Genomic DNA, 12,622 nt, shown 5'->3' on the forward strand with positions numbered 1-12,622 from the left:
GTCTGGTGTGGGTGTGGTATTTTGTGATAATCAAAAGTTATAAGATAGGGCTTCAGGCTAACCCTCAGTAAATCACATCATTTTTTTCTGTATTGTACAAGAAACATCCAAAATAGAGGATGGTTTGATATTTGTAGAAATATAGTTTTGGGTTGTTGTTATTCCATATATCCAAGTACGAGATAATCAGAATATGAGAATATTATATGAGTAGTAATTAAGCGCATTTACTCAAATTGATTATGTCCATTTGATGTTGCTTTCTACTTCTACTCCACTACATCCCAGAGGAAATTATAAAGTAGTTCAAATTAACCCCACCTCTATCAGCTGCAACATTAAAGTGATGTGTACATTAATCCTTCACTGATTATAATTCAATAACATAAGATATATCATTCAGAAATGAGCCATTCTCCAAAATTAGTACTTTTACTTTTGATACTTTAAGTATACTTTAATTATAATACTGTTGCCGTTTTACTCAAGTAAAATTTTGAATGCAGGTTGTTTACTTGTAATAGAGTATTTCTACATAGTGGCGTTGCCACTGTTACTTAAGTACAAGATCTAAGTAGTACTTCCACCACTGCATAAATATACCAAGAGGCTATTTTTCACCTGTAGCCATGGACAGATAGTCACACTATTGAAGGAAAAAGAAAGTGGCAAATTAAAAAATTACATGTTTTTAAAAGAAGTTTAAGTTTTTTTTAAAGCATCACATGTTAAAGTAAGATATACACATAATTCATGTTGATGTAACAAGGTGGGAAAAGTTAATAAGTGGGAAAACTGGTTACAACATCCCAGGTGAAGCAGAGAAGAAAAATAAAATACGTCACCAATCAAATTTGTCAATTAATATTTGCCTTGATAACAGGCAAAACATGTAGGTACCAACAGGAAGGGTCGCACCTAAAACGTAGACCTGTGGTTTTGCATATGTAGCTCACATACAATATTTGATGACACATTTTAACCTGGCTCATGAAATAGAGACTGTTTCTGCCTTTCATTGTACAAGTTATTGTCCTGTGAATAAATGTGATAATTCAGTAAGTTTTCAAAAGTGATATGAAGGATACCGGTTCAATAAAATTACATTCTCCTCAAACATACCTTATTTTCTTTCAATATTATGCCAACCTTAATTCCGAGTTATAAACTGGGTCCTCTAGAACCTAGTATATGCATTGCATTGATAATAAAATTGATAATGAAATGAAATAGCATAGCAGCTTAAACTATTCCATAGTGTCACTAATATACTATAAGTGACAGAATCGGTTTATTAAAGCTGTAAGACTTCTCCTGGTGGTGAGTTTGAATAAACAACTATTATAGACCTCTTTATCATAATAGATGTCCAAAGTATTTCATTCATGACTTATTGTTCCATACCAAAGTGTTTGTGGATCAGTTTACGAAAAATGTCAAAACAGAGTCAGCAGTAATAAAGTACCCTATAACCCTGCAACATCTACTGTACCTGCAAGTTATGAATGATATACTTTACAGTTATAAATACACACTGTGCCTTTACATGTGTATATCATCATAATCATCACTGTCAAATAGAAATCTAAGCAAACTGTAGGCTATATATTATACATAAACATATTGTATGTAACCAACTATTTCATGAAGTTATTCAGTATTTATTCCAGCACTATATGCACCCTAGAACTATTGTATTTTTGTTTACAATTTTCACAAATTCTTTGACTTGTTTATAAATATATGTTGTTTATTGTTGCTTGTTATATGGGCATCTATTTTTTAACCTATTCGTCTGCACATAATAGTTAATTGTTTATATTTACCCGTCTTCAGTCAACTTTGCTGCCAATGTTTTTAGTTGTGTCTATTTCTATCTCTCCTCTGAAAATTGTTCTTTTTAACTATGTACTAAGTACATTGAGAGCGACCAAAAACCAAAGTCACATTCCTTGTATGTGTACAAAGACTTGGGCAATAAAGAAAATCCTGATTCTGAGACTGAAATGCAAAAATTGTCCCATGATAGGCTTCATTTGCATTTTTCTAATTTGTAATGTGCATTGTTCCATACATTAGGGGGGGGGGGGGGGGGGGTGTGAAACAATTTAACACATTCTCAAGGGAAAAAATGAAATTTGCAGGAGAAACCATGAGATGGTCTAAAGCATGGGACAAGTCAGGCTTTGCAGTGTAAAATGAAATGTGTCTTCTAGACTAAATTAATCATGCAGTAATTCCATTATCGCATCCTCAGATATGTGGAATAATAAACTGAGTGTGTTAGACGGCGAAAAGACAAGCACCTTGCCTTTCTGATCAAGAGGACTGAAGAAATTGTCGGTGGGCAATGGGTAACCTAACTGTCTGTAGTTTGAATGTCGACGTATTGCACCTCAAAATGTAGACATGTAGCTCTGAATATGTAGCCCACATACAATATTGAATTACATATGTTTGCCTGGTTCGTGAAATCATCAAAGAAATGCTTGATTGTTTTCACTGCACCTGGTCAATTGGCGGACTATTTCGTATGGCGGATGTGTCCTCTGTGACTGCAGTGTTTCCGGTGTTCATGAATGCCTCGGTAAAGGAGCGCGGTTCCTGAAGAAAAACAGGAGTAACAGGCTCCGCGCCGAGAGTATTGTCTACACAGAGAATATCCTGCAGATTGTCACAGAAAACGACGCCTTTCTTGGGTTTGTTTTGCAGTTCTGTTCGACGACTTGCACGCGTTTGGAGTCTGATCTCAGTGTGCTGCACCGGCCGTGAAGAATCTTGCCAGCAACAAACCATTAGCTTAAGTAGCGAGCTGTCCGTTAGCAGCGATGTCGGGTGTAGTGCGAGGCCCTGCTGGGAACAACGATTGCCGAATTTACGTGGGAAATCTTCCCCCCGATATTCGCACGAAAGATGTGGAAGACGTGTTCTATAAATACGGGACAATTCGAGATATCGACCTGAAGAACCGGAGAGGTGGTCCGCCTTTCGCCTTCATTGAATTCGAAGACCCGAGGTAAGGAGCTAACTAACGTTTAGCTTGTCAGGCCATAAGCAGCGCCATTGTGTGGCTAACCAACGCGTGTGCTAACACATTACCGACGGGCTCAGACTATACCCTGGACTCCCTACACCTTGTTCCCGCGACGAAACATTGTGTGTGCTCTTTCGGTTTCGTCTTTGCATTTTCCTTGTGCTTTGTAGAAATCTACCTTATACACTTTAAAAAACATCGCTTTTGTGCTTCTGTTTTCATTACGTCCTTAATGTTCACTCGAACACCCACTTTGCTTTGTTTCTGTCCTGTAGGTAAGTTCCGCCAATACTCACAACTTTACCCTTGAATTGCAATGTTTAGTCAGCGCCAGCGTGCATTCTTTGCAACCACTGAGAAACTAAATGCAATATGTTTTCTTTAAATAAAATAGAGACAAATTTAAGTTACGTGCACGTCTGCAAGGCGGATTAGGAAGCCAGATAAAGCTAGCCGCCAACATGGCTGACGCCGTTCGTGCCCGCATTTTCTCTGCATGTGCATCTTGAACTCTGAAGCCCCCCCGTGTGTTAGTGTTAATGTTTAAACTATACTGTTTTTCAATAGGGACGCCGATGATGCCGTCTATGGACGTGATGGTTATGACTACGACGGCTACAGACTGCGTGTGGAGTTCCCTCGGAGCGGCAGGGGCTCCAGAGGTGGATTTGGAGGGATCGGCGGGGCTCCCAGAGGCAGATATGGGCCTCCATCCAGACGCTCCGAGTACAGGGTCATTGTGTCGGGTAGGCAAACTAGTTAGTCATTTATTTGGCTATCATACAGACAGTTTATTTATTTTTATTTTTTTCTGTATAGGAGGCGGTGCCCTGGACTGCTGGTATTGTTTTGCTTGTTCTATGAAGTTATCTCTGGAGTGAACTTCTTACAGATTAGCTGCAGCAGTGTTTGCTATATTTTGAGCTCTGTTAAGTGCACTTTTCATTTAGGACAACACAAATATGGATCATGCATGCAAGCACGTATTAAGGATAATTTAATCATTTCATTTATCACATTTACATTGGATACATGCAAGGAATCATAATACAATAAAGAAAATGAATTTAGAGAAGTGTTTTTTCATAATTTGACGCACGTACCATTGAGATAAGGTTTTGCTCGCAGTTAATGCAGGGAGGAATTGATGGCATGAAATACAGGACAATATTAACATTGGCGTAAAACAAGATTCAGGAATAAGTTAAACAATAGAACTCTTATTGAAAGAAAATTGCAGTATATTATGGCTGATAATGTTAACAAAATGTGACTTTACATCATTTGATAATCCGAATATAACACAAATTTATTATTTATTTGTAACGGATAATGCTTGTTGACCAACAGGGAAAAAATTTTAATGAGTCAGTCACTCTTGAAGGCTAATTTTCATCTGCTGTCCCCAGTGTGTTCTAAAAGCCCCCTATGTGTACCACATAAAAAGATATGCACAGTAGTTGGCCTGCATCTGAAAATTATCATCTAGCTTAAGACATTAAGTATTTTTTTATTTCATTCAACAAAATGTTTAAATGGTCACAACAGTTGATGTAAATATCGTTTTGTGTAACCAAACAAAAACATTGAATTTACTTTCACAGAAGACGTAGGAAACCATAAAATACACACTGTACACATCCACAATAAATAATGCCACAATATAACACTGCTACAATCGATAAGAAATGAGCCTAAATGAGATTCACACAAGGTTATTGGCATAATATCAATATTGTTAACTAAAGCTGACCTCAGCAATAATATGAATTGAAATACCTTTCACCAAATCTTACAGCTACCGTTCAGTCAAATGTCCATGTTTCTGCATACAGTGTGTCAGCTAACATTTTTGTCCTGTCTTTCAGGACTCCCCCAGAGTGGCAGTTGGCAGGACCTGAAAGACCACATGCGCGAGGCAGGCGATGTGTGCTACGCTGACGTTTTCAGAGATGGAACTGGGGTTGTAGAATTTGTGCGCAAAGAGGACATGACCTATGCCGTTCGAAAGCTGGACAACACCAAATTCCGCTCACATGAGGTATGTGTACTGATTTGATTAACTGTCATGGATAATGTTTCTTTGCTGTGTCAGGTGAGTACTTTGAGGAAATGCCACGTTTTGAAGCACAACTGGCCGTCATTTCCAACTATCCTATTTACACCATAGGGAGGAATGTTGTCTTTTCAATGTCAAGTTCTCTTGTGTCCGCCAGGGTGAGACTGCTTACATTCGTGTGAAATTAGACGGTCCCCGCAGCCCAAGTTACGGAAGATCACGCTCCCGCAGTCGTGGCAGCCGGAGCAGGAGCCGCAGTCGCAGCGCCAGCCGCAGCCGCAGCAATTCCCGTGGCCGTGGCAGAGGATCGCCCCGCTACTCGCCTCGTCACAGCCGCTCTCGCTCCCGTTCCTAAACCTTTCTACCACCGATGTTTTGCCCTTTTGATGTACACCCCCCCTGTTTTTACCTCTTATGAGTTTCTCCAGATGTCAGCTATTGATTTTTAATTTTTGCATTTCATGTCCCGATGTCCTTGTGGATGATCTTGGTATGTAGATGTACCCCCTTCCTTCACCCTTGACTCTTTCCCCACCCTCTCCAGCTGCTTCGTCCTCTTGTTTTCTCCCTCTCTCCTTCCTGTCCTCTCAATTTTTGCAACATTAGAAATTGTGCTGTGTTGAACTTCAAAAATGTTGAGTTGGTATAAATTGCACTCAATGTTTTTGCAAGTATTGAAAATTGAGTTTTGTTTTCTTTTTTTTTTTTTTTTTAAATGAGCTTCTCTCATTGGATATGTTGGGTGGGCTGTTTGGATGGGGAGCCCATTGCTTAACTGTATTTTACCCTTGTGTCTTCCTTTAGACATCTGAAGAGAAGGATTAAAGTGATTTGGAATAAAACCATTGTGGATCACATTTCATTTGTATGGTCAGGATAGGACATCTAATTGAGGAGCAATCAGGTCGAGGCAATGGTACGCTTCATATTCCATAAATTGAACGTTTTGATCGGTTGCCATATCATGCATGTCATATTTAACAAAGCCATATGTGCTGTACTTTGTTATATATATGAAATTTTGAACATGCTACTCTGGCCTGTGACAGAATAAGCAGTCCTAGATCAAGTGTTGTGGTGTAAGTGTAACATCTTTGCTGTCAAATGTAAAATTCTGAATCACTACTTTGTTGCAAAAGCGTCCCACTTCTAACTTAAATGTCCTCAAATGTTTTAACTTCAGGGAGTGATAAGTTTTTGTGGCATTTTTTTTTTCTTGATCTGACATGAGTGCACAACATGGAAAAATTAGGCCCAAAAATCTTGACATTTTATTCTAACGGTCTGCCTCTGATTTTCTTCCTGGTATTTCAAGGTTTTGATTGGAGGAGTGGCTCAGTGGATCCCAATCCTTGGAGCTGGATGAGTGGATCGATTAGGGAAGGGATAGGCAAGGATGGATGCTCGGAACGGGATCAGTTTTCCAGGATTCAAATGAGTTGATTACAGAACTAAATAACGGGGAGTCCCAGAGCAACTTTTTTTTTTCTATTAGGCCCTCCCCCTGCCTATCTTTAAAGTTTTTCAGTGATAATGGCTTTATTTTACAAGAAAACGAAACTGAGGACCAGGAAGTTGGATCAAAGGATGGAATCGTAGATGCCTGGTATGAAGCAATTAATTAAAAATTGGGGCGGTTGGGAAGGGGTTTTATTTGGGAGTAGTTTGTATGTTTTATTTTGCTTAATCTTACTTTTTCTCTTAGCATTTTCAATAAAACACTTCAAAACAAGGACACTTTAGTTTGTTTTTATTTGAAACATAAACCCAAATATCAATGCATGAGACTTATTAGCCATGTATGACCCATTTTAAAGCTTTTGTGTTTGTGTAATTAAGCTGTGGACCAGTGCATTGCTTCTAGCCAACTGTAAAACCACAAAAATTATTTGCAAAACTGCAACCAGCTGAGCCACAACAGAAGTAAGGCTGATTTTTTAAAATAAAAATACATATAATCTTTCATGTAAATGAAGGAAGACACACCAACACATTACGTGCGTCTATGTTCGTTATTCAAAACTCCGGTGTGTATCAGCTGTGACGGTGACTGATGAAAAATCCTGTACTCAGCCGACTGATACCTACCTGCAGCCAAGGTCTCGTTTCCTTTTAGCCCACAGTCAGTGGTGGTGTATACTGTGAATGATGCATTGTGGGTTGAAATAAGATGCCGGCAGACAGGAGCTGGAGAAAAACGCTTGCAACACACGGGGAGGCTGCAGCCCAGCCAATGACAGGGTGCAGCATGCAGCAGAGGGGCGGGGAGCTGCTGGAGAGAGCACAGCATAGAGCCAACCTACCTACATGCTTATTGTGTAAATCTTTAAAAAGCAATTAGCCGCAGCATCATCTAAACCTCCACCCCCCCGGCTGAGTGAAACATATTCTAGCAAAGAAGTGTTTTCAGGCATTTGAAGAAAAGGTGAGTTGCAGATTTCATGATTTTGAAAGAGATTGACTTGCATGTCTTGACATATTTCTGATTCGAGTTTCTCCTATGATGGTGAGCTTTGACTGTATGTCTTAATTCATTTCACTTCCCTAGACATGTAGACTGTATTGGAATGATCGTATTTTGCCTGAGCAGATAATAAACTAGATATATTTAATACTTTTGGTCTTGATGCAGAAGCTGCTTTTATCGGAAAGTGATTTAAGCCAAGTAATTTAACTCCACCTGTATCAAGTTTCGCAGCCAATCTATGCAACGCTCAGGTCATCGTCTTGTTAAGAATGTAAATAGAAATACACAAGTGTAAGTTATGATTATCAATCAGTGCGAATGATAGAAAACGCTGTGCCAAACGGCCAGTCTTCTGCGTGTGACTGATGTTTGCGATGATCCGGCTGGCCTAAAACCATCCCCATCACCACCACCACGTGCGGTGTTAATTTTCAGTGCAGTACGTCCGAGTGAACGTGCGCCTTCCTCCCTCAGCAGGCATCATCATCATCATCCTCAACCATGACTGACAGGAAAGCTGTGATCAAGAACGCAGACATGTCCGAGGACATGCAGCAGGACGCTGTGGACTGTGCCACCCAGGCCATGGAGAAGTACAACATAGAGAAGGACATTGCAGCTTATATCAAAAAGGTGAGACAGGACGTGTACATGGACGGATCCAAGTAGAGCTCTGTGAGCTTACATCAGTGGCACATGATCTGCAAATTCAGAGCCTTTTTTTATTCTCAGATCTATTTTTGGTCAGTGTGGAGACAAGGCTCTCATGATCAGGGCCGTAGCCAGGATTTTTTTATTACCAAGTCCCCCTGAAGCACCAACACGTCTCTAAGCATTTTGACACCAGACACCAAAGGGAAAGGTCTCTACAGCTTTTTCAAGAATTTGGATTTATCACATATTTAATAGTAGTTTTTAATAGTAGTTCAATCTAAGTATACTGAGTCTAAAAATACTATGACCAGCCTAGAAACTCCCCCAGGTTGCTAAAATCCCCCAAATGTTAAGAGCTAGAGCTGAAATCATTAATCAAGTAATCAATCAACATAATTATCAGCATCTTTTTCGATAGCAAAGATACCAAAGTGAGGGTTTAATGCTCCCGTTTGTCTTCGTGATATAGGATAGTAAACTTAATATCTTTGGATTTCTATTACCTGTGAATAACATAAGAGCTTTAAAGATTTCAGATTCAAGATTTTTCAGGCTCTTCTGTTTATACCACAATTGATCAATTGAGAAAATAGTCAGCAGATGAATAGGTAATGACAATAAAGGGAAGTTGACACCTCAGTATACTTAATGGTAGCTGAAGTCCTGGTCATTACATGTAAGGCAGGATTTGTATATTGAGGGCACTGGATTTGGATTTTGAGTTACTTAATTTTGCTCTTCCGACCTTTTTACAGGAGTTTGACAAAAAGTACAACCCCACCTGGCACTGCATCGTTGGGAGGAACTTCGGCAGCTACGTCACCCACGAGACAAAGCATTTCATTTACTTCTACTTGGGCCAAGTGGCCATCTTGCTCTTCAAGTCTGGCTGAGAAGTTTCTGATGGGTGTTGAGGAGTTTTTCTCCCTGAACCTAAATCGGAAATGCACTGGTGGCTGATGTCTCCCATACACTAATAACGACATACCATAATGATGCAAAACCGGCCGTGCGCAATTGCATGGACTATACACTATTTAATATGTATGTTACAGTAAGTTTACTTTTTGATAGTTGCCATTTGAATGCAACTGAAATAGTTTTTGTTGATGCTGTTAAAATTCTAGGTTGTAAAAGATTTCAACGTGGCCCTTGATTGTATAATAAAGGAAAGCTGTAGAATGTAGTGGTGCATCTGCTTTCCTTCACAAATGGCATTGCCAGACTCTGTTATGACACTCCATCTGCCAGTTTAGATGGTGAAGTCATACTGCGTGCACCAGTTAATTCATTATCAAGATTTTAACCTTTGATCATGAAAAGAAGTTGGGTAATGGGGCAAAATTGTCGGTCTCACATGTTGAGTTACTTGCGAGAACATACTTCAACCTGACAGCATGAGTTCAGTTTATTACTGCTGTATTACTAATTTAAAGGAATTATGTTGTCTGGAGATGCTTATATAAAAACTTTTTCAATTTGGATTTAAACCAAATCTCCAACAGAAGTGAAATTTTAGCAGCCGGTTTCAGAAAAGATGTCACAACATCCAACATGCTTGACATTTTGGAACCAACACGAGCCAGTGCAAGCATTTCCAGGGATGTTTAGTTTGTCAGTGCTTAAATTTTCACTGTGAAGAACGACAGAGCAAATAAAGCTCACATACATAGACCTTAGCCTGTAATGTCCGAGTAATAACATACAGGCCGGTTACAAGAATCTCCCGGCTCGCCTACATAGATTTCAGTCTTATAATCCTGTGTTTCTGCATGTTTGGAGGATAATAACCATAATTTCTTTTACTGTCAGACGCAAACAAAATTTCATCTTGGAGCTGAATAATTTGCATTATTTAACTTTCACTTTTAAGTATGTAGATATTGGACTGAGCCGATGTGTGTCTTGTCCCAACAATTGCTATGAAGCAGCATAAGGAAGGAGATTTAGATAGAAACATCTGCAGTCAACCCTTATCAAGGCTACCAACACCCCTGTGTTTCAGATGGTTGTGTCGTCTCATGTGGCTTGTGATTCTTTCAAGTTGCATTATCCCCAACCTTTATTTTTGCATTGCCAGTGTACTGCCGGACATACAGGAAAGACAAAGCATTTGGTGTTGGGGCTTCTTAAACCAACTGCAAGCAGGTGTAACTCTTGTCTAGCACATTGATTTTTGAGTTTTCATTTTGTCAGTATAATTAGTTTGAAATGGCAATGCACAATGTCTGGATGTTGATGAAAAGTGTACATTGGGAGGGCAGATTGGAGAGGTTTAGTCCATTGAGTTGGATAACAACACATTTCTTGCTGTGCAGAAGGACTGAGAGTTTACTCAGTTGTTTGCTCCCATATTCCAGCTATGGGTGAAATGTGAAATATCTCTCAAGTGTTAGCTTGGATTGTTTTTTAGGGATGTCTTCCTAACTATTGTCAATGTAAACTGATTTAGTATTGTTTTCCTCTGGCATGTATTTTTGCTGTGTATATGTAGGAGCCGTTCCAATGCTGTTAAATTTGCACAAAACGTGTGCCTGTCATTGCTCTCAACTGTAACCGGCTTGAGTACAATTGCACTTCATTAGAGTTATCCAGTAGGTTGCTACAGAACCAAAATCGTATAAACTCGATAAAATAAAAATTAATTGTTGACTTATTACACTGTGGCCTTTTATTTTGTCATTAGTTGATGTAGAGAAAATATGTACACTTTATAGAGCTGATAATTCACTTAAAATAAGTATTTTGCCATTTTGGGAAATCGACCTGTTTATTGAGTTAGAAGAAATGTTTTAGATCTGCACAGAAATCCAAAACCAGAATACAGTCAACTTTGTTTAAGATACAGACTAGCTTGGTCCAAAGGTAGAAAGGTGGTTTTAATCTTTGGTTTTTGAATGGCTTAAACAAACAAGATGCTAATTAGTGAGCTTTAGAGGTGCTGGTAGCCAAATTTTTTAAAAACCTTTTGGACAGAAGCAGAGTAGCTGTTTCCCCGTTTCCAATCTTTATACTGAGGTATGCTAATTAGCTGCTCACTGTAGCTTCATATTTAAAGGAATAGTTGTATAATTTAGGAAGCTCACTTATTCGCTTTGTTACCAAGAGTTACATGTGTATATTTGATGCAACTCGTATCTGTCCATTAAACTATTGCCAGCAGCTGGCTAACTTAGCTTAGCATAAAAACTAGAAACAAGGACACAACTAGTCTGGCACTGTTCACAGCTAACCAAAATTTGCCTACCAGTTCCTAAAAAACAAAAGCTCTCTCTTCAAGTAAGTTTGTTTATATCTAGTTGTTTCCAGTCCTTGTGCTAAACTAAGCTAACAAGCTGCTTGCGCTACTTTCATATTCAACATAAAAACATGAGAGTGGTGACAATTTTATCTAGCCCGCACCAAGAAAATGAAACAGCTTATTTCCCAAAGTAACTTTGGAAAGTAACTTTGTCTAACTTTTGCTTAATAGCAGCTGCTGTCCTCAAACAACTGAAGTATAATAGTATGTTAATTCCTAGCATAACAGTGTGCTGGTATTAGCCAGGCTGCTGTTCATACCAGACCAATAAGACTGTAGCAGCTCAACTGTTCAGTGTATTAAACTGAGCAAGAGTGGGTTATATTGCTTATGACTTTAACTTTTCATTTGTAAAGGGAAGATTGTTTCATGTCTTTTTTTTCCAAGGTTATATAGTGTGGCCTTCAGTAATATATAAAGCAAAAATATTCACACACTCTAGCTTCTTAAATGTGAATATTTATATATAATATATATTTGCTGCTTTTCTCTACACTTTAAATTGGGTTTAGGACTATGTTCCTTTTATGCGTTTGCTAGTTGTACAGTTGCATTATGTGACGAAGCTGTAAAAAACATGAGAAAATATAGCAAACGTCACAACAGAATAGTACAGCTGATTTCTGCTAAACAGTGTGAACTGACAGAGTGAGTAGGATAACATATAGAAGAACATACTACAAAGGCTTCAGGCATTTAATCCAGGTATTAAAGCTGTAAGGTTCAGATCTGAGGCTCAAGTGGTCTCGTGTGAACTGGTCCATAGCAACAATTGTGAGATTTTCACTCAGAGATGTGGAGCACAAACACACGTAGCTGTTTCTTGAGGTGCTGTAGTGTTGTGCTGCTCATCCATACGGCTTGCCAACACACAATATCAGTCATGCTGAATTCAAGTCATGTCAAATTTACCATGAAAATACATTCTTTAGTAAGTCTTGTGGTAATGTAAGATTACTTTTTTTTTTTTTAGATTTGCACTATTCTGGACTAATTTATATTGTTTTTATTAGTAGGAAATTAGTTTGAAAACACGAGACCAGTAAAATATAGCATTAGTACTATTCATTCTTTATGAGGAGTACTGAGTTTTCAACTGAAATCTTT

At 38.7% G+C, this 12,622-nt stretch overlaps 2 protein-coding genes across 4 annotated transcripts; both read left to right on the forward strand.

The window, feature by feature from the left end:
* The first annotated feature begins 2,576 nt into the window (after positions 1-2,576).
* Positions 2,577-6,828, forward strand: srsf1a (serine and arginine rich splicing factor 1a). 2 transcript variants are annotated; one of them, XR_008827333.1, is made up of 5 exons: positions 2,577-3,016; positions 3,602-3,780; positions 4,903-5,075; positions 5,251-6,009; positions 6,409-6,828. XR_008827333.1 is itself a non-coding variant. In XM_056374369.1 (4 exons), exons 1-4 carry the CDS (start codon positions 2,829-2,831, stop codon positions 5,446-5,448), a joined length of 738 nt encoding a protein of 245 aa, XP_056230344.1. In that variant the 5' UTR covers positions 2,577-2,828; the 3' UTR covers positions 5,449-6,828. The 2 variants fall into 2 exon arrangements, 1 of the variants encoding a protein (XP_056230344.1); XM_056374369.1 differs by having other exon boundaries at positions 5,251-6,828.
* Positions 6,829-7,346: 518 nt separating this feature from the next.
* Positions 7,347-10,873, forward strand: dynll2a (dynein, light chain, LC8-type 2a). 2 transcript variants are annotated; one of them, XM_056374371.1, is made up of 3 exons: positions 7,347-7,518; positions 8,038-8,193; positions 8,970-10,873. In XM_056374371.1, the coding sequence occupies exons 2-3, from the start codon at positions 8,062-8,064 to the stop codon at positions 9,105-9,107; spliced, it is 270 nt and encodes an 89-aa protein (XP_056230346.1). In that variant the 5' UTR covers positions 7,347-7,518; positions 8,038-8,061; the 3' UTR covers positions 9,108-10,873. The 2 variants fall into 2 exon arrangements, with proteins under 2 accessions (XP_056230346.1, XP_056230345.1); XM_056374370.1 differs by having other exon boundaries at positions 7,349-7,518; positions 8,035-8,193.
* Positions 10,874-12,622: the final 1,749 nt, after the last annotated feature.

The sequence above is a fragment of the Seriola aureovittata genome, chromosome 4 (genome assembly GCF_021018895.1).
Source record: "Seriola aureovittata isolate HTS-2021-v1 ecotype China chromosome 4, ASM2101889v1, whole genome shotgun sequence".
Lineage (NCBI taxonomy): Eukaryota > Metazoa > Chordata > Actinopteri > Carangiformes > Carangidae > Seriola > Seriola aureovittata.

What these genes read in the sequence shown, in the direction of transcription:
- dynll2a (XM_056374371.1), top strand. Translation starts at nt 8,062, where the DNA reads ATGACTGACAGGAAAGCTGTGATCAAGAACGCAGACATGTCCGAGGAC. An exon ending in TTGCAGCTTATATCAAAAAG is followed by an intron (nt 8,194 to 8,969) that starts GTGAGACAGGAC and finishes ACCTTTTTACAG; the next exon opens with GAGTTTGACAAAAAGTACAA.
- srsf1a (XM_056374369.1), top strand. Translation starts at nt 2,829, where the DNA reads ATGTCGGGTGTAGTGCGAGGCCCTGCTGGGAACAACGATTGCCGAATT. An exon ending in ATTGAATTCGAAGACCCGAG is followed by an intron (nt 3,017 to 3,601) that starts GTAAGGAGCTAA and finishes GTTTTTCAATAG; the next exon opens with GGACGCCGATGATGCCGTCT. An exon ending in GTACAGGGTCATTGTGTCGG is followed by an intron (nt 3,781 to 4,902) that starts GTAGGCAAACTA and finishes CCTGTCTTTCAG; the next exon opens with GACTCCCCCAGAGTGGCAGT.